This window comes from Temnothorax americanus, unplaced genomic scaffold, assembly GCF_048541705.1.
Source record: "Temnothorax americanus isolate GAGA-0224 unplaced genomic scaffold, ASM4854170v1 Scaffold7, whole genome shotgun sequence".
NCBI classification, from domain to species: Eukaryota; Metazoa; Arthropoda; class Insecta; order Hymenoptera; family Formicidae; genus Temnothorax; species Temnothorax americanus.
The window spans coordinates 194,666-214,988 of NW_027509792.1; the positions used below are offsets into that span (position 1 = coordinate 194,666).

General features: G+C 42.3%; 2 protein-coding genes across 6 annotated transcripts; one reads left to right on the forward strand and one right to left on the reverse strand.

The window, feature by feature from the left end:
• Positions 1–55: 55 nt before the first annotated feature.
• On the reverse strand, positions 56–914 carry Uqcr-q (Ubiquinol-cytochrome c reductase ubiquinone-binding protein). Of its 4 annotated transcripts, none has more exons than XM_077422028.1 (3): positions 756–914; positions 390–563; positions 56–293 (listed from the first exon to the last, which is right to left on the reverse strand). In XM_077422028.1, the coding sequence occupies exons 2-3, from the start codon at positions 541–543 to the stop codon at positions 199–201; spliced, it is 249 nt and encodes an 82-aa protein (XP_077278154.1). In that variant the 5' UTR covers positions 544–563; positions 756–914; the 3' UTR covers positions 56–198. The 4 variants fall into 4 exon arrangements, with proteins under 4 accessions (XP_077278154.1, XP_077278153.1, XP_077278156.1 ...); XM_077422027.1 differs by having other exon boundaries at positions 752–907; XM_077422030.1 differs by having other exon boundaries at positions 732–889.
• Positions 915–1,681: 767 nt separating this feature from the next.
• On the forward strand, positions 1,682–20,121 carry Kdm5 (Lysine demethylase 5). Of its 2 annotated transcripts, none has more exons than XM_077422258.1 (18): positions 1,682–2,278; positions 6,284–6,500; positions 6,577–6,737; positions 6,912–7,277; positions 7,420–7,698; positions 7,808–8,300; positions 8,554–8,681; positions 8,822–9,016; positions 10,907–11,361; positions 11,450–11,711; positions 11,786–12,614; positions 12,712–12,920; positions 12,999–13,223; positions 13,324–13,405; positions 13,494–13,900; positions 14,225–14,351; positions 14,684–14,826; positions 15,113–20,121. In XM_077422258.1, exons 1-18 carry the CDS (start codon positions 2,060–2,062, stop codon positions 15,221–15,223), a joined length of 4,908 nt encoding a protein of 1,635 aa, XP_077278384.1. In that variant the 5' UTR covers positions 1,682–2,059; the 3' UTR covers positions 15,224–20,121. The 2 variants fall into 2 exon arrangements, with proteins under 2 accessions (XP_077278384.1, XP_077278385.1); XM_077422259.1 differs by having other exon boundaries at positions 15,176–20,121.
• The last annotated feature ends 202 nt before the right edge of the window (positions 20,122–20,323 follow it).

Below are 20,323 nucleotides of genomic sequence, written 5' to 3' on the forward strand. Positions count from 1 at the left end.
CGATAAGAGAGGAAAGCGAAGCGTTTGTCGAGAAATTCAAAATATTTCTAGTACATATATATATATATATATATTTATTACGTCTTACACGATATTTATTCTTTTACTTCGCGCGTGAAGATAAAAGATTAATTTAAAGGCATTTCACCTTGAAAAATAAAACTAAGCGTCGTTAACCGGAACGTCGTTCACCTATATTTACGTATCGTTCTCGTAGTCCTTGGGATTTTTGCGGGAAAGAGCAAGGTTCTTCTCTTTCGCCCAGTTAACGAGCAGATAGGTAAACATGAAGACTGCAACAACGAGAATCAACCCGTTAAAAGGCGTTAAGCGGTGAAATAAATATAACGTTAAGTACGCACTACGCACCGCGCGCTGAATACACTTACAAGGAGCAACGCGGAATACGCTGCCTCGGATGCGACGAACGGTATTCGGGACACCTTCGGAGATTATTCCTTTGAAGGCTTTCTGCTCGTACGGACTGAGTCGAAAGAAGACGATGCCATTGATTTTGGCAAGGTTTCCGAACTGCTTCCCCATATTGACTAAAGCGTGAAAGCCTGAAAAATGTGCCGGTTGTTACGAGACCGTGACATATTTAGCGAAACATAACCGATCTCTCGCGTAGCGGTAACGACGATTCTCAAAAACGTTTTTCAACATCGCAAACTTGAATTTTAAAAGTTTCGGTAAAACCTAAGACAATGTCGAAAACGTGAAATAATTACGTAACAGTTGCGTTCCGTACTCACGACTCGCGACAACGCGTAGCGGCAGAAGTGCCCAAGTGCCTGGTGCCTGGAAGTCGGGAAGTGCCGCGATCCGCGATATTTTTACGATCGATTCTCCACAGACTTTCGCGAGACCGAAGACGCGCCAACTGCCACTGCCCCGTGCCGTCCGATCGCTCTGGCCCTGGCTGCGTTCCAAAATTCACCGCTGCCGATGGAGGATTCACACTGCGTTCGATGTTCGACGTACGACGATCCGACATCCAATAACAGAATCATTATTAGAGACAAAAATTTCCTATTGGATGTCGGGTCGGATCGTCTACGTCGAACATCGGACGCGGTGTGAATCCTCCATCACACTATGACTGCGGTCCACTTGACTCTACAAATGCTTTGGAGCGTTCTTCTTTTCCTTCTTTCTTTATTGAAAGAAAAGAGAAGAGGAATGCTTCGAAGCATTTGTAGCGTCAAGTGGACCGCAGCCTATGTATCGTGGAGACACGGCGCGGATTGGGATTACGGATCGCGGATCGGACGTCAGCCAATCGCGGATGAGCTGCTCGTCTATGATTGGCTGGATCACGATCCGCGATCCGCAATCTCGATCCGCGCCGCGTCCGCGATACGTAGCGCGACACGGGCTTAAGTTAACTCCGGAGTTTGGAAGCCCGAACTTCGAGCAGCAAAAATTTTCGCCGGAAGTGAGCCGAAAAACCGCTGCTCCGCTCGCTGCCCATGAAAATCAACCTTAAGGTGGCCGCTGACGGGCAAGATGGCGATCGGACGCAAAGCAGACGGCGTCAAACGGATTCGCCGTCCGCCGATGGCGCTCGCGTCGAGCCGTTACTCGAGTACCGCTGGCCACCACGGCACGGCACGGCGCATAGCCGCCGTGCGGGTGCGGGGAGCGAGGGCAGCTCGGAGTGCTCGGCTCGGACAGCGCGGTGGCGGAGGCGGAGGAGCGGAGAGAAGTAGGGAAGGTGATCGTCGTCAGTCGCGGTGAGCGGTGGGTCGCGTACGAATCTTCGCGCGAGGTTGACGCTACGTCCGCGTTCGTCGCGTTCGTCGCGCGTCGTTCATCGTCGCCCGTCGGGCAGCGGGCAGCGGGAGCCAGGAGCAGCGGAGCAGCGTCCGGTGAATCCGCGCGCGGGAACATGATCGATCCGGGAACTCGTGGCAACGTGGTTCCGCGATCGATTCGGGTCGAGTAGCGACGTCGCCCGGTGCACGGTGCCTGGCGCCGAGGCTTTCGCTCGACGTTAAAGTGCGCGCGGGCGGGCGTGCCAGCCAGAGCCAGCGTCGAAGGAACGGACGGCGCGGCGATGGGATCGAGGAACGACGAGATTCGCGGCTGCGGGAATCACCGTTGCGCTCGAGATATGGCCTGCGATCGCGCCGAGACCGACTTTGAGTTCGCGGTGCCGCCGGAAGCTCCGGTGTTCGAGCCGACCAACGAGGAGTTCCACGACCCTCTCGCCTACATCGCCAAGATACGGCCGATCGCCGAGAGGTCCGGCATCTGCAAGATTAAACCGCCACCCGTGAGTAGCACCCAGACGCGGACGCGCGGCTTCCGTTCCCTTCTCGTCATCCTCGACATCCTCGGCGTCGTCGTCGTCGAGTCGATCCTATCCTATCCTTCCGCCTGGACTCTCTCTCTCTCTCTCGTCGCGCAGCCTGAAAGAAAGGGCACGAGAGTCGCTGGTCGCATCCTCGAGCGAGGAGCGCGCGACCTCGTTTTTACGTAAAACGCACTTTTTTCAAATCAGTAGAATCTCGTCGACGATCGCGACGACGACGAGGACGAGGAACGAGAAGCAAAGGTTCGGGGGGACTCGCTCGCGCGATCGACGCGGACGCGCGTCGCGCGTTCCACCTTCCTCCCGCTGCGCGCTGCCTCTTCCGCGAGGTCTTCGTGTTTTCTCCGCCTGCGAAACGTAACGCGCGTACGCGTGGTCGCGCGTCGCGTTGGGATGTCGGCCAAAGCGGCGAGAAGCGGCGAGAAGGGGAAGGAAACGTAGGAAAAAGAGTGGACGCTCGATATCGAACGAGATGGAAGCGAGATGGAAAAACTCTTATTGTTCTCCTTTTCCGCTCGACGTAACGCAACGTAATGCCGCGCGTCGCGACGGGATTACGCCTTACGGGATACTTTTCGCGGACGCGCCGCGCCGATAACGTCGACGACAACGGTGATATTGGTCAAAAACGGTAACGGAAACGTCGATACGGGCGTATCGAATTAAATAGAGATCGACGACGAGCGCGTTCGGTGCGCGCGATCAGCGGTGCGTCGTCGACCGCCATGTAAAATGAAATATCGGCGAGACGCTACGTCCGGAGAAAACTGAGGAAAAGGACGATCGCGAGGTCGCGATTTTATCCAACGGGACGCGCGATTTCGAACGCGACGGGCCCTCCTCGTCCCTCGAGAGCCGGTCGAGCGGGCGAGAATCCGCTTGCGGTTCGCGGCGCGACATAATTTTTTTCCGCGCTGTCGTCACCTTTCGCTCCACGAGGCACGAGCCTGCCAGGGTTCTCCCGTGCGATTCGGTCGACGCTGTTTGCCAACGCGAAGCGAAACCTTTCGCGATCTTTCCACCCGAGTCCCGAGTCGCCCGAACGGACGGATTCGTTGGTCGCGCTCGTCGTCGGTTTTACGCCACCGTTAGAAACTATTTGCGCCACCATCTTGTTTCCGTATATAAACGAGGAAAAACTCCGACGACCGACGACCGACGACGCCGGAAACTGCCCGCGACCCGCGACTGGCGTGGGCGACGCAAATATTCGGACAGATCCGCGAGAGAATCGTGTTTTTTGGCTCGCGCGACGTAGAAACGTGGAGACGTGGAGACGTGGAAATCGTCCGCGATATATTCGAGAACGTTTTGCAGAAAAATGCTTCCTTCCCGAAACGTGCTTTTCGCTTCGGACCAAGGTTCTCCTCGTCCGCGACCGCGACATTTTGGCATTCGCTTCCGCGTGCTTCGCCTCGCGTCGCGTCGCGTCGCGAATTTTGAGCGTCGAGATAGGTGGTAATCTTTAATATGATCGACGATAAAGATCGCGAGGAAGTAATTCTCGGCGAAAACCTAGCCGCGCGCGAAGGTGGAATGATAACGCGATCGCGCGTATACCGCGATGATGTCCGCGTCGTTCTCTCTAGGTCTCTAGGCAGGTGTGAGCGCTTAGCGCCTAGCGTCGAGGCGCCGCAAACTCTCGAGTAATTATTGATTTTTACCTACGCGCCGGCTAATCGATACCTAATAATTATCCCGGCTGTAGCCGATTGTTTATTACTTTATTTTATTCTCTCTCTCTCTCTCTCTCCATTTGCCGAAACTTTACGAGTTGTCTCTACGACGGTTCTTCTCGCTTCGTTCCGATACGATCGATTTACGAGTGATTCTGCATAATTTACGACCGCGATGCATTGTTGTTTTATCTAATCGTTTAATTTTAACGCGTCATGCCGAAGGAAAACTCGGAGCTCGGAGCTGCTTTGTTTATCGCTTCCAATACGCGCGTGGACAAGTGTAACGCGACGCGGGGAAATTTCGTCCGAGACGTCCAAGACGTCGGTGCGCAGTGTTGGCTATTTTTTGAGTAACCTTTATCGGCAATAAAGGCTGAACGAGCAAATAAGTAAAATCCATTGATCGCGCGCATTTGGTACGAAAAAACACATTTTTTCGAGTTCGAGTTTGGTTTCGTCCTGCGACACCGACACCTGCGCGGCTTCTCGAACCGTTTAACGCGCCTCGAAATATTCCGATCGAGCGTCTCTTTCTTCTCTGTCGCCCGAGAGAACGTCGGGGAATGACGCGTGTGCGTGGCTGGAATCTGGAAGTAACGAGGTAAACTGCCATGCCGTGGCAAGTTTACCTATACGATTACAAATTTCCAAAACGCGATCGCTACGAGTGCGAGAGGGATACGGTGAAGTAAAGTTTCCTCTATCGCGGATCCTCCCAAAAAGAATCGATAGAGGCGTTATTTGCGCGGCGTCACGTCTGAACCGTCTGAACCAGTCTAAAGTTGGGCGCGGGGCGCGGGCCAGGAGGCGAGGGCCGCGTCGTACGTCGTATATATCCGCGTACTCGTGCGTTATGACTGTGGACGTAAAAAATACAATATTGTTTTTTTCTTCGTTCGTCTAATATATATATGATGTAATCCGTTACTCTCGTTTTACATTTGACTCTTTACGTTGACGTTGCACGCTTCGAGTCCCAGCGCGCGAGACAAAAACTCGACTAATCCTACTTGATTAAAATTTTCTAAATTTTATTCAACGTCGGTCTATACTCGACTCGCTTTCGGAGTGTGATTCGCCCAATTCGATCGACGAGTGAAAGAATCGTAATAAATTTTCCTACCGCGTGGAACGTCGGCGAAAATCTGCGCTCCGCTGAGTCCGCTGAATTTTGGTCCAACCAACTTGCGCGGACGTTACGCTACGCGCGACGAAGCCCTCGTCGATGAGAAGGCAGCCTCTAACGCTTTCTAGAGCCTAGGCTGATTTTGGCCGAGAGCGCGCCGCCGTTATGGAAGTTGTGTGTCGTAGCCGTCGTTACGCGCGGGCGTCGGACGCTCGTAAAACGACAGCTTGCTGCTTAATTAGGCCTGTTAATTAGGCCTTCTACGATAAGTCGTATGTTGGACCGAGGAAATTTTATTTTCGAAAAAGTACGTCTCTCCTTGAATCGACGTACGACTTGGCGTAGAACCGATCGACGAAACTTGGTCGCGCGTACGATTTGTTGCAGCGAACCTCGATATTGATATTAAATTCTTCAAATTTGGGAATCGACTTTTCTCTCTGTGCAACCATCCAAATGTTTCCGAGTCCTCGCGACACTTTTTATCGATTGTTTCGTTTCGTTGCTTCGTTGCGTAATTACATGAATAGAATATCTATAAATAGAATATCTATAAATATGAATAACAATGAATGCGCGTGCCATTTTGTAAATAAAAAATATGTAGATATAATTAGGTTTTCTACAATTTGTCTCTGTATAATGATATGTATTACGTAGTGTTAAATATTTGTTATATTGTATTATATTCGGGATAAAATACTTGGATAGAGTTTGTCGGATCTCGATATACAAACGCGAGATTAAATCTACGCGTTGACGTCTTTGCTCCAAATTTAACCTGATGCGCGTACGATGTCTGTCGAAGCAGGTTTGTTGAAAACTCAATTATCTTCTTATCCTTGCTGTCGAACGTTACGGTGAGGTAAGGGCCACGTATACCGCGCCTCCAGTTACGACCCGAAATAGTACCGGATTCCCAGCTCCGTGAACGAGTAATGATCCGTTGTCGATGTCGAGCGCGTATAACTATTGATCGACTTTAACGTCACAATATTTTTCTAAACTTAAACTTTACGCGTACGAGAGTGAGTGAGGAGGGAGAGAGGGGAACCGAGGCGAGAGAATTTTCGTCCTTTGTTCCAACGTTGTGTCCGAATAAAACTATCGAATCAAACTTCTTTTCGTAGATGTTCGTTAAATTTATGGTTTGTGTTGCAGAACTGGCAGCCACCGTTCGCCGTGGACGTGGACAAATTCAAATTTGTTCCGAGAATACAAAGGTTAAACGAATTAGAAGCCAAGACCAGGATAAAGCTTAATTTCTTAGATCAAATCGCAAAGTTTTGGGAGCTTCAGGGTTCCTCCTTGAAAATTCCGCTTGTAGAACGCAAGGCGTTAGACTTGTATTCCCTACACAGAATAGTCACGGACGAAGGTAAATTTTATTTCTATGTTTTATTTATCGCACATTTTATACGTTTACAGCTTTAATTTCTACGCGTTATTTGCAGGTGGCATAGAAACTGTGACCAAGGAAAGAAGATGGGCAAAAATTGCCAATAAACTGGGCTATCCATCCGGACGAAGCGTAGGCAGCATATTGAAAAATCACTACGAGAGAATTTTATATCCCTTTGACGTTTTCAAGCAAGGAAAGACATTGTCGGATATCGTAAGTCAAATTTTGGCTCGCGGGAAATTATTCGTTGTCAACTTCATATCGATTTAACATTCTCGTGAAATTAATTGTTTTTAATTTAATTATAATTTATTTAAACCACAGTAATAATTATGCGATTATGTTTCGTAGTCGCGCGCAAACTAATTTTTCGTTTGGTTTATGTAGAAAATGGAGCCAGATTCGGACGCGAATGAGAAGAGGGATCGCGATTATAAGCCGCATGGCATAATATCTCGACAACAAATTAAACCGCCGAATGAAAAATTCTCGCGGCGATCTAAGCGATTTTCCGGGCAAGAAGAGAAGCAAGATGCATCGATTAAACGGGAAGACTGCAAGGAGGAATGCGACTCGGACACGGAGTGCAAGGATAAGATTAAAAACAGGCTCGGTTGCGATACGGATAAAAGCAAAGAACTTAAAAAATTACAATTTTACGGACCAGGCCCGAAAATGGCTGGCTTTAATACCAAAGAGGGAAAGAAATCTAACAAAACGCGTGGCTTGAAACTTGTTTACGATTTTGATCCTGTAAGTTTAATTTGACGATCTATTTATGTTATATAATGTATAACGCTTAACGATAAGAAATAGTATATGATTCGATAACTATGTATACTGTGATAATTTAATTTTTTCATCTTTTCCTCCGTTCTCTCTCTCTCTCATTTAGTTGGCCAAATATATTTGTCACAATTGCGGGAGAGGTGACAATGAAGAAAACATGCTGTTGTGCGATGGATGTGACGACAGCTATCACACATTTTGCCTTATGCCACCATTGACGGAAATACCGAAGGGTGACTGGCGATGTCCCAAGTGCGTCGCCGAGGAGGTCTCGAAGCCAATGGAGGCGTTCGGTTTCGAACAAGCGCAGAGAGAGTACACGCTGCAGCAATTCGGAGAAATGGCTGATCAGTTCAAGAGCGACTACTTTAATATGCCCGTGCATGTAAGTCATCGCTGGCCATTACGAGAGATGTACGCTCGTGTGCGTGTGTGTGTGTATATATATGTATATTTTTATCTTCGTTATATACTTAATAATTTTTTGTCCGTAGATGGTTCCAACATCGCTAGTGGAAAAAGAGTTCTGGCGAATAGTCTCGTCCATCGACGAAGACGTGACTGTAGAATACGGCGCCGACTTGCACACGATGGATCATGGATCCGGATTTCCAACCAAGACCAGCGTTAATTTATTCACTTGCGATCAAGAATATGCCGAATCTTCGTGGAATTTGAATAATTTGCCAGTTTTACGTGGAAGCATCCTGGGTCACATTAATGCTGATATTAGTGGCATGAAAGTTCCTTGGATGTATGTCGGCATGTGCTTCGCGACATTCTGCTGGCACAATGAGGATCATTGGAGTTATTCCATTAATTATCTGCATTGGGGCGAACCAAAGACATGGTATGGCGTACCGGGTTCTCAGGCGGAACGTTTCGAGAAATCCATGAAGTCCGCCGCACCGGAACTGTTCCACAGTCAGCCCGATTTGTTGCATCAACTTGTTACCATTATGAACCCAAATATATTGATAAGCGAAGGTATGCCGCATATAGTGTTCGCATACGATACGTGAAAAAACGAAAACATTCTTATATATGTATAATTAAAAATATATAACAAATTTATTAAGATGTTTTATCGTAGAAGAGAAAAGATCGGGAAACTTGTAAGATTTGTTTCTTCTAACTCAGATTATCTGAAATTTATCTAGTTTGCAACTGCAACATTTTTTTAAATTTATCATTTTACATTTATTTTTATGGTTGATATAATTTTGTAATCGTTTAACAGGAGTACCGGTATTTAGAACAGATCAGCACGCAGGTGAATTTGTCGTGACATTTCCAAGAGCGTACCACGCAGGCTTTAATCAGGGTTACAATTTTGCAGAAGCTGTCAATTTTGCACCGGCAGATTGGGTACGTGTAAATCCTGGTACACTCGAATTCGTTTAGATACGAATAAAATAGACGCGATTGCGGTATTAGGACATTCGACAATTTAAATTATATACCTTACACATACTCAGTAATACTAAAATAATTGTTTTTCTTATCAGCTTAAGATCGGACGGGAATGCATCACGCATTATTCAAATTTAAGAAGATTCTGTGTATTTTCTCACGATGAGCTAGTTTGTAAAATGTCATTGGATCCGGATACGTTAGATATCGGAGTCGCAACCGCGACGTATCACGACATGTTGCAAATGGTGGAGGATGAGAAAAAATTGCGGAAAAACTTACTGGAATGGGTAAGTCTACATATCAATATTTAATATATTAGATTTCTTAACGCGAACAACTTGTAGCATCTTGTGACGCAATCTTTTAATGAGAATTTAAGATTTTAATTACTAATTAATTACCACTTGTCATCTCTAAATATTTAATGTTTTTTATATCAATTGTTTTACAACACGAACCTAGTTTTGTTTTACTCTTCAACTGCTGCTATACATTATTTATTCGTTGATACCCGAAATGGCGATTATTTTATATATCAAGATTTAGGAAAGCTGTTCCATATTCGTATCGCGTTTCGGGGTATTCGTAGTATTTTCTTATTTCAAAATCGTCTTAAGATGCTAATGCGGCTCTGTTGTGATTGGTATATAACATCTCAAGCCTCCTGGGTATTTGCCGCTTGTCTGTCCTTGTTTGATAATATCAAAATGCAAGAAATGCTTCTCGCGTGCCATTTTCAAATAAAAAGATATTTGCATAATAAAATAATACTTCGGCACACTTTGAAACTACTCCGAGGTCTATCCCTTTCCCTTGACACTTGACGGTCAATAAACAGCCGTAAAATGAATGTAATACGAAGCCTAGTCATGTGCTTGCGCATAAGCCTGTATGACTAGGCTTCGTATTACATTCATTTTACGGCTGTTTATTGACAGTCAAGTGTCAAGGGAAAGAGATAGACCTCGGAGTATTTTTAAAGTGTGCCGAAGTATTATTTTATGCAAATATCTTTTTATTTGGAAATGGCACGCAAGAATTTTCAACGTTTCTCGCTTCTGACGTCATCAAACGAGGAGTACGGCGAGTATCCAGAAGCCTTAAAGGGCCTAAGCAGAATGCTGATTTGTCATTTTAAGACACGGTTTTGTGCTTTAAATCTTTGTTTTTAGTAACGCACGATACTGTCTTGTGTTTTAAAACTAACTAACGTCTTAAACGTGTGTACGAAGTGTCAATATTTGTGAGACTTGAGACACAAGACAGTATTGTGCGTTGTGAAAAATAAAGATTTAAAGCATAAAACATTATCTTAAATTTCCAAGCCAGTCATTCTGCTCAGGCCCCAAGATTGTAAGATCCGACTGTGAATACCGGGGCCGAGGATACGGGGATACGGGGATACGGTGTGGAAGGTCAATATATTTAGGCCAAGTAGTACATACGTTACGTGCCAACAGCGCTGAGCGCGCTGGCGGTTGACGCACATGCGCGCGCACACGCGCACACACACGAATACGAGCACACAGCACACATACGCGCACGCGGGCCGCGCGGCGCGGCAAAATTCGTATATATATGCACTCGCGGTATCCTGGTATCGTCGTCAACGACGTCAACCATTTGGAGCTGGCAGAACCATCTGTCCACGTTATAAACGTAATTAGTGTCGCCACGTATTTTCATTATTGCCGATTCCGTCGAACCTGCTGTTATCGTTGCGTTCTCGTGGCCGAAATAATTCGCGTAATCGTGGCCGTCAGCCTTGACTGACTTTTGTTCGCTGCACCTTTATTCTAGTTATGTAACTTGCATATAGGTGAGTAAAGAGGTTATGTTTTCGAAGCCTTGTGCCATGATGCTAAACTAAACGCGCAGCTTGGTCTTCTCGCGACGCGTTCTCGCGGCTGTTTCGCAGGACTTGCCTGGAACCTGGAACTGGAAGTGCGTATTTACGCGCCAAATTCTCAGGGCGGTGCGTCACGTTGATCGCGTGAACCAGCGTGAACGCGTCGAATCCCGCCATGCGTCAGTGAAATACAATTTTCAATTCGATATCGCTACTCTAGATTTAATAATTTATGTCATATCAAGTGGTTTCGTTAAAAAGTCGCTGAGACACGAGACATATTTAGCGTATTTGTGGATAACACATCTGGATTACTTGGTCTGTTCAGGGTGTGACGGAGGCGGAACGTGAGGCTTTCGAGCTTCTACCGGACGATGAGAGACAGTGCGAAGCATGCAAGACTACCTGTTTCCTGAGTGCAGTTACATGTTCGTGCCACAGCTCGCAGTTAGTTTGTCTGAGACACTTTGCTGAGTTGTGTACCTGTCCACCAGAGAAGCATACGTTGCGTTATCGATATACGTTGGACGAGCTACCGATCATGTTGCAAAAATTAAAACTGAAGGCTGAGTCGTTTGACTCGTGGGTGACCAAAGTGAAGGAAGCGATGGTTCCTAAAAATGACAAAATTGAATTAAGCGAGTTGAAAGAACTTTTGAACGAAGCTGAAAACAAAAAGTTTCCCGAGAGCGAATTACTGACGGCTTTAACGACCGCTGTGCAAGATGCTGAGAAATGCGCGAGCGTTGCGCAACAGCTATTAAACAACAAACAGCGCACGAGGTTGGTACAAGCGTAAGATTTTATTACGGCATTCTGTATCGTGATTCATGTGATTTTATTTGCTTTTGCACAATTCTCATTTGTATAGGACTAGACAAACGGTCGATACCGCTAAGTATAAGCTCACTGTGGAAGAATTAACCCTTTTCTATAAGGAATTAACCAACCTGTGCTGTGAGCTTAAGGAATCGGATGGTGTAAAATTTATACTCGATCAAGTATTACAATTTCAAAAGGATGCGGCAGAAATGGAGAAAGACGAGAAATGCGATGTTGAGAAATTGAAGAAATGCATCGAATTTGGTGATTCTATTTGCATCGAATTACCTCAACTAGTACGACTGAAACAAGTATGTAACCACACAGACGTATGTTTATTTTTTAAAGTAGATATTTTGTTTCTATACGATATTTTATTTTACAGAAATTGGCACAGATACAGTGGCTAGAAGAAGTAAATTCCCTCCAAGATGATCCGAAATCTGTCAGTCGCGAAGAACTGGCCAAATTGATCGAGAAAGGCATGACGATACCGCCTCATGTCAAGATCGAAGATAGATTGTCAGAATTGCACGCGTTAACGAAGGCGATCGATAAGTGGGAAGAGAAGGCCAAAGTGTTTCTCAACACCAAAAATAGACGAACTATCGCGGCTGTGGAAGAGTTTATTCGCGAGGCTGATAAGGTTGAGGCATATTTGCCGAGTTTGGATACTCTTCGAGATACTCTGAACAAAGCGAAGAATTGGACGAAACTGATCGACGATATACGAGCGAGGGAGAACTTTCCGTATTACGATACCTTGGACGATTTGTTGAGGAAAGGAAGAAACATCCCTTTGCATCTAAATGACCTTCCGACGCTGGAATCTACGCTTTCACAGGCGAAAGGATGGAAAGAAAGGACCGCGAGAACATTTCTGAGGAAGAACTCGCACTATACGCTGATGGAAGCTTTGTCGCCGCGAATCGGCGTCGGTGTACAGGCAATGAAAACTAAGAAAAATAAAGGCGACGAATCCATAGGCGCCGTTTATGTCTGTGATACAAAATTGGACGATTCCAGCAACTCGGCGAACGTGGTAGCTGCCTTCAAGCTGGCAGAACAGCGCGAAATGGAGGCGATGAGAAGCTTGAGAGAGAGAAATTTGATGAAGATGAAAGTTGAAGTAGAAGATTCCAAGTATTGCGTTTGCCGGCGACCAAGATTCGGCATTATGCTCCAGTGCGAGCTTTGCAAGGATTGGTTTCACAGTAAGTACAACAATTTAAATAACCAAAGATAGTTATTATATATTGTCTCGTTATGTATGTATGTATATATATATGTGTGAACTTTTATTTATTACAGCAAACTGTGTGCCTCTGTCTAAGACATCATACAAAGGTAAACCACCAGGGCCGAGGGACATGAAGTTTTTGTGTCCGTGCTGTCTACGTTCTCGACGACCTCGTCTGGAAACTATACTGGCTCTCTTAGTGAGCCTTCAGAAAATTCCGATCCGATTGCCAGAGGGAGAAGCGTTGCAGTGCTTAACGGAACGCGCGATGAATTGGCAGGTAGTTATTTTTATCAAATATGTTTTAACATCGTCTAAATAAGTAAACGGTGTCTTTAACTAAATGTATATTAATTAGGATCGAGCGAGGAAAGCTTTGTCTACCGACGAGGTCTCATCGATACTGGCGAAACTTTCTGTAATGTCGCAAAAGTTAGTAGAAGCTGCAGCGAGAGAGAAAACGGAAAAAATTATCAGCAGCGAGTTAAAAAAGGCAGCGAATAATCCTGAATTGCATCAAAGAGTGCAGGCTATCGCGCCTCTTAGCGGAGTGCATTCGGATGATAGCACGCTTAGTACTGCTGTGAGTACTGATTGCGATTTTTATATATATATATTAATTATAAATAATGTTGCTTATATAAGTAATAAAACGAAATATATAAATATTTTCAATATTTCAGGATGACGATGACGATATTGTTACCTTGGATGACGAACCAACATGTAGTACTTTCAATAGTAATGAACACGCATATTCATATAGTAAGTTTCTCGAATAGCGATACATATGTGCAATGTATTTGAAATATTTAATCGGAAAATAATTGCATTTTATATATTATTATTTCAGTCTCGAAAGTTCGGCGGAAAACTCAATCGAGTGACAGTGAGTTCGGTACATTATCTTCAAGTATGAGATCGCGTTTGGAGGAACTTATGATGGAAGGTGACTTGTTAGAAGTCGCATTGGACGAAACACAGCACATTTGGCGCATATTGAGTTACATGAATACTCACAACACCGTGCGGAAATACAAGTCGCTCGAGGAAGTCCAAGCGAATATCAATCAGGAGATGAAAGATGTGAAGAAACGGGGTAGGAAGAGGAAATCAGAGGAGTTCGAGTTACTTAAGAAAATCGGGCGACAAAAAGCTGACGAGAAAAATGTGGTTAAACGCAGCAAAAGCGGCGGTCCTATCACTAAGGAAAAAAGACAGAGCAATTCACCGATCCCTGTAAAGCGCGGGCCTCGAAAGGTAATTGATTCTTCGGTATTGATTGTGGTCTCGAATTAAATCTTTCGTATTTAATAAAAATATTAATTTTGTTAGAAATAATATAATAATAAATTAATAAAGTCAGCAAATTTTCATAGTAAATTTGGATTCCACCTAATTTACACGTAATAGCTTTAAATTCATGATAAAAGTACTTAATTCTGTTTTGTGAACATCATCGAATAAGTCGATGATTTGTAGGAAGTTTAAATTTGAGACCATTTTTAATGATCTATGACAATCGGTAATTCATAGTTTTTGCGAACGTTGAACAGCTTAATTTCAGTTAAATATGAATTGCAGATGAAACGCAAGAGCGAGGGCGATGAAAGTCCTAGGAAGCGAGGCGGTAATCGCACGAAGAAGACCAAGCAAGAAAGTTCGGACGAAGAGGACGATTGCGCGGCGGTTAACTGCTTACGGCCTAGTGGTAAGGACATTGCCTACAATATATTTGCAACGTGGTTTTAATGATATCTTCTAAGCGTTATAAATGTTCTCTCTCTCTTATATATATATAATAAAGATATATGTCGCAATATATACAATGTGGATACTGTCAGTAATAAACATCATATTGCCAATGATTGTGTACATACATTTTTTGATCGTACAGTGTGTATCAAATATGTTATACAAATTATTTTCATGTATATGATTTGATTTGAGAGTATTTTGATTATACCCTCATTTGTTTTTTTTTTAAATTATATTTTTATTTCGTCTATATTTCAACACGTATTTATTTTATTTGTTATTTAGGTAAAGAAGTTGATTGGGTTCAGTGTGACGGTGGCTGCGAAGGTTGGTTCCATATGCATTGTGTCGGATTGGATCGTACAGAAATTGCGGAGGAAGATGATTATATTTGTAGCAACTGTAAAGAAGCCGATAAAAGTGCATCGGTAAGGAAAAAAGTGTTCGGAAAAACATAATGTGTATCGTTTTTTTCTCTTTTTTAATTTTGTAAAACCGACAAGGTTATGTACATTATCGGATTGTGTATATTATCGCCCGCATTTTATATTTTATTTCATAGGTATAATAAATATGCATGTCAGCGAATATATGTAAACGTTCCACATCATGAAATTTTATTCGACAAGGTTTCATTTTTACGTCTTTGTTGCATTGTTTTGTTATGCACTCGACTATAGTTTTAGAGGCAGTCTTTTTTTGTGTTAAACATAGTCGAGATCCGCGCCAGATCCGGCTGAATCATTAGGCCTGGATGCACTTCTTTCCCTTTCTCAGCCCCAGGAGTACCATGGCAGCACCACCGACACAGAAGCGGGTGTCTAGGAAAACGACATTCCTCGTCCTAGGATTCACTAGCCCACTTCGCGTCGTCTGTTAGCTCCGCACGAGGCTCCGGGACGTTTGCGATAATAGCGACTCTCGATCTATATAAACTCGCGATGCAAAGTTAACGTTAACCATCGTTTCTCACCGAACTATTGCAGGTCGTACATTATTCGAATATCGTTTATCAGCGAGCGAGCGAACTTAAGATGCAAAGTATTATAGCATAGTTGAATTACGGCATAGCGATCATACATAGTAAACATTTCTTATAAATTGTGGTTTTCATTTGTATTTTGCAAAGATTATAGATATTTAGATGCTAGTAGCATCGCTAGTCAATCATCGATCCGCATTTATACATCGATCTATGAAATTTTTATTCACAATTAGGGACAGTGCTGCACAATGCACGATATCGAAAAATTATTTCTATGCTTCCATGTATGTACATATACACAAACAACGCACTTACGCGCGTGGGTCTTGGAATTCGATTGTACGAAGATACATGGAAGATGCTAGTTTTACCTTGATACGCACGACTGTGAAAATATTTGTCTGTGTTGTTTCGTTGGATTGGTTGTTTTTTTTTTACGAAAAATTATCGATTTTATTTCACACCAACAGCGGACGAATCACGGATGAACCGTGACGTACGCCTTTATAGTTTTGTAATCGATTTTTCCGTAGAGATGAATGTTATTGCCGGTTTTTTTTTTTTTTTTTTTATCTTACGTATATCGCGCCTTTCACTGTGGATGGATACGAGATAGTTTCTACGCGAGATAATTAACGATCTGTGACCACGAGATGCCGCATCATTTGCAGCAATCTGAACAACACGGTCTATAATGCGCGTTATCTTAACTATTAATATTGGTATACCCTGAGGATATATTACAAGCCGATTAACCCGATGAACGATATTCTCGAAGATGTTGTCGGTTCAACAATGATTTATCCACAACCAATCGTACGACGGCGAAGTGTCCGTCAATCTTTTGTATCGGCTTTCAAAACGTCTGTTGGGTGCACAAAACGACAAGCGAGGATTTCCTTTGCGCCGATCCGATCGTATGTACAGAATAGACTGAGAGATGTGTGTATTATGATTATACATAAATATAGATTATACATATAGGATATTAGAATATATCAGAAGATAGAATAGACATAAGCTATAGTTTGTATAAAATAAAAGGAAACGATTCAGACAAGCAGATAAATTAGCATATCTACTCTGCCTTCCCGAAATAGTAATCTGTAAATATTCTCTGTTTTTGCACCAGAGGCTATACAACTCTACTGTGTTTTGCGTTTACTCTTGTTTATAATTTTTACGATTCTTCCTCGCATCTTATATCTGTTCGTCATCTATGCAATTTTCCAAATTCTTAACCACAGAGCTGCATTTTATCATGTTTCTCCTTTCAAATAATTGTCAAAATTAAGTTACCGAATTATTAAGTACAACAATTTTGTGGATTATTATCACATAACGTGGATAAGATTATTAGTTTGTATTTCAGAGAGTATACAATCAAATAATATTAAGCAGATACGTTATTAGATCGCAAGATTTATTGGAGAAGCATTTTATGAAGAACGTTGATTTTTGCGATAAGCCGCGTTGACTTTCCACCAAGAATGCCATTATTCTATACGTAGAACGTCTCGTCACAAATTGAGATTGCATATTTGAACGAGCGTTGATTCTGATACGAATTTTCGAAATTCGTTTTATACCAATATCTTTAACTATTATTTCAAAAGTTTGCGTTTCTTAACTTAACGTAAAAGAGTTCCATCCAATGCGAAATGTATGCGGAACGCAGAGTGTTTTATATTATAGAGGAAGAACTTTTATCTTAGGCTAAATCGCGAATAAATCGTGAATGAGTCTGAAAGAATTATATATAATTACCGATAAAAAATTGAAGAATCTTGAGTTTTGTAGCAAAAACCCGAAAAGATTAAATCAACGACAGCACAGTGTGTTTTAAATAGTTGTATACTTGTCGGATATAAACCTTGACGTTTGACGAACGAGCTTCGTTGCTAACGAACACGGAGGATTATCGTTCTAATATTAATTATAGCCTAAGAGAAACGTTGAAGAATTCGATTGATAGAATTTTATCGTAACACGACGTTATTATAAAACTGACTCTACACTGACAAATTCTAGCCACTTGTACATTGTCGGCAATGAGTATGCTACGTTTTATTTAAAACAGGCTGTGAAACAAAGAATCGACGAATCGTGTATACACATATTTTTGTATAGATCAGTAAGATCGAATAATCGGTAATTTCGATTAATGTTGGACGTGACGCAGGTAATATAATCTAGCAGATTTCTAACGACAGCATTTTCAAGAGTCGTTGACATTTCGATATTTTTTTGTCTCATTATTTTTTCTTTCTTAATATAACAATGTATAATATCACGTTAGTTTCGGTACTAGAAAAACGGGACGCAAGATATTTAAAATTAAAATATTTTGTGTCCGACAGTTATACAGATATGTATATTTATCTTCGTTGAGCGTGCATCGTCAATGCGTTACCGTAAAGGGAAATCGGAACGGAAAATCGGAACGGTATATCGTCTTACGTATTCTAGCTAGACTACTGTACCACTGCGTTACCGTGAGATATTTGTATCATTTCAGATTATCGATCACTCGTTAGATACCCGAGGCACAAGTGCCTACATGCCTTTCTATCCAAAACCCTGTTACGCGCATCGACTTTCCCGTTGTGCGCAAACATCTCGGCAGCATCATTCTCAGCGTAATATGAGATAGTCGTGCAAATTGTGTTAAATTAGCGTAAATTACTCGTGATTATTTAGTCCATTGAATGACGAATGTTACATTTTTACGCAGCTAATAGTTTTGTAAATGTACTTTTACCTTGATATGCGCGCACACACATGCATACACACAACGAAATTCTTTTCTAAATAGTGGGCATAATATTTTTGCAGAATTAATACTCGAAGCAGTTTTTGAGAGAAGTGACATTTTCACGGATTAGAATTTTTATTACTGGGATAGGATTTTTCATACTTAGCGTAGTCTTTTTTTCTCTAATATAGATTATTATATAATTAAAGCTGCGATCTTCTCCGCAGCAGGTAAATGTTACGAGTGATTCTGGTATTCCGTTGTGAATTTATTATATTCTCGAGCGTCTCTACAGTTTTACCGTAATTTATCTTGAAACCTTTTGACCAGGGCGCGTATATGATTTACTCGCCATCGAATAATCGTACAGAGCGAAACATTTCCGTAATTTCTGAAGGCTAACTTAATATGTATAGCGATAAAGATATATCATCACTTCGCAATGGGACTTTATTTGAGGCGAAGCCCCGCTCCTTTCGATAAGAAAGCGATTTACTTCTCGTTGCATATATTATCGTAGATGTATCTATGAATAAATCACTTGACGTCAAAGAAGCCGTTATCTAATTCTCGTAGTATTTCATGTGCTTTTAAGTTTGATATTATCCGCGATAATCCGATTAGATTCTTGACGCGACTGTTTCATATTTGCTCTTAATATCCGATATTGGTCTCTGTTATGTCTTATCACTGTTCTCGTCTCTCGCCGTTATACTTTTAATAGCCGCAAAATGATGAACTTTGTTCAATTTCTTAAAATTTTGTTAATTATATATATCAGTAAAAAAATTATTAAATTACAAAATTATATATAGTAACGAAAAAAAGTTAAGTTTGTCACGTAACGAGGATCTAGTAAAATTAAGTTTTATATATATTTTTAATCTTTACGTAAGCTTTGTCTTTGCGCCATAGAATACTCGTTTATATTTTTTGTATTATTATTCTAACACGTAAACGTTCTCGGAAAAACTTGAAAAATTATCTCGGGAGATAAAACCCCTCTGGGGAGTCCTGGACGGTTTATCTCTCTCTTTCTCCCTCTCTCTCTCTCCATCCCCCGCGAGGTAACATTATTTAGAAGGGGGTAGATGTCGATGACCGTAGAAGCATATTCAACGCGGTGGGAGAGATAGAACGTCAATAAAAGTCGAGGGAGACGTGAATTTTTGGCTCAACGTGACTACACGTTCTGAAAGTGAAAAACGGAGAAAGGGCGCTCGCGCGAGCGATATTATGCAAGCACGCACTCTTTTATGCGAGTCATTTAACAATCTTGCATAATTTAGATAATGAAAATATTGAAAATGTATTTCTTTTTATCTAATACGATTTATTTTCTCATATAATTTAATGGAGATAAACGCGATAACGAGTATTTCTTCGTTGTAACGAGAATCGTAAACGAAGCGGAACGCTGCGAATGTAAACGATCGAGCCAAACCGTTTCGCGTGAAAAGCGAAACGAAAAGTCGCGATGATGCGTTTCGATATCACGATCGGGGACGGGAGTATCGGGACTCGAGACACAGCAGCTGACCTCAACGACGATAGGAATGAGTCAACTTGTATTTTTTCGAACCCAACGTATATTACTTGGTGAAAAATGAGTCACGCATCGTCATGGCGGTCTCGCGTTTTGCATCCGAATGAAACTTATTACAATATTAATACCGTGAATTCGTCGTTCCGGTTGTCCGTGCATGATTTTAGCCGAGCCTCTTATAAGATGAATCATAAATGATTACAGTAAACTAATTACGTTGTACAAAGATAGCAAATTAATTATACGAATTATGTAAGGTCAATATAATAGTATTAATTTTATAATTATAAAAACATGTCACGTATGTAATATTTATATAAAATGACAAAACGTTGCACATTTGTGTAAAATTTCATATATATGTCGGACGTTTTAAGTATCGTTTAAAGTAAAATATAATTGTATGCATATATTATATTATTTTATTTTGATCGGCATTTTAAATAGGTTTGTATTTTGTGATTTCATATTTTTATTTCCAGGATAATTATAATAGATATGAAGTTAAGAATGAGAGCTGGGATAAGCGTCTTTCAACAAAGAAAAATTGTTCGAATTATTACAAGAGATAGCGCGGTCTAAATCCGATTCAAATTCCGCGCTCTCCGGGAAATTGTAATTTATTAAATCAAACTGAAG

Excerpts from the sequence above, each read along its gene's own strand:
- Uqcr-q (XM_077422028.1), bottom strand. The coding sequence starts at position 543 with ATGGGGAAGCAGTTCGGAAACCTTGCCAAAATCAATGGCATCGTCTTC. Across the intron at positions 294-389 it reads CGTATTCCGCGTTGCTCCTT|TCTTCATGTTTACCTATCTG; the intron begins GTAAGTGTATTC and ends TCGTTGTTGCAG.
- Kdm5 (XM_077422258.1), top strand. The coding sequence starts at position 2,060 with ATGGGATCGAGGAACGACGAGATTCGCGGCTGCGGGAATCACCGTTGC. Across the intron at positions 6,501-6,576 it reads CAGAATAGTCACGGACGAAG|GTGGCATAGAAACTGTGACC; the intron begins GTAAATTTTATT and ends CGTTATTTGCAG. Across the intron at positions 13,406-13,493 it reads TGAACACGCATATTCATATA|TCTCGAAAGTTCGGCGGAAA; the intron begins GTAAGTTTCTCG and ends TTATTATTTCAG.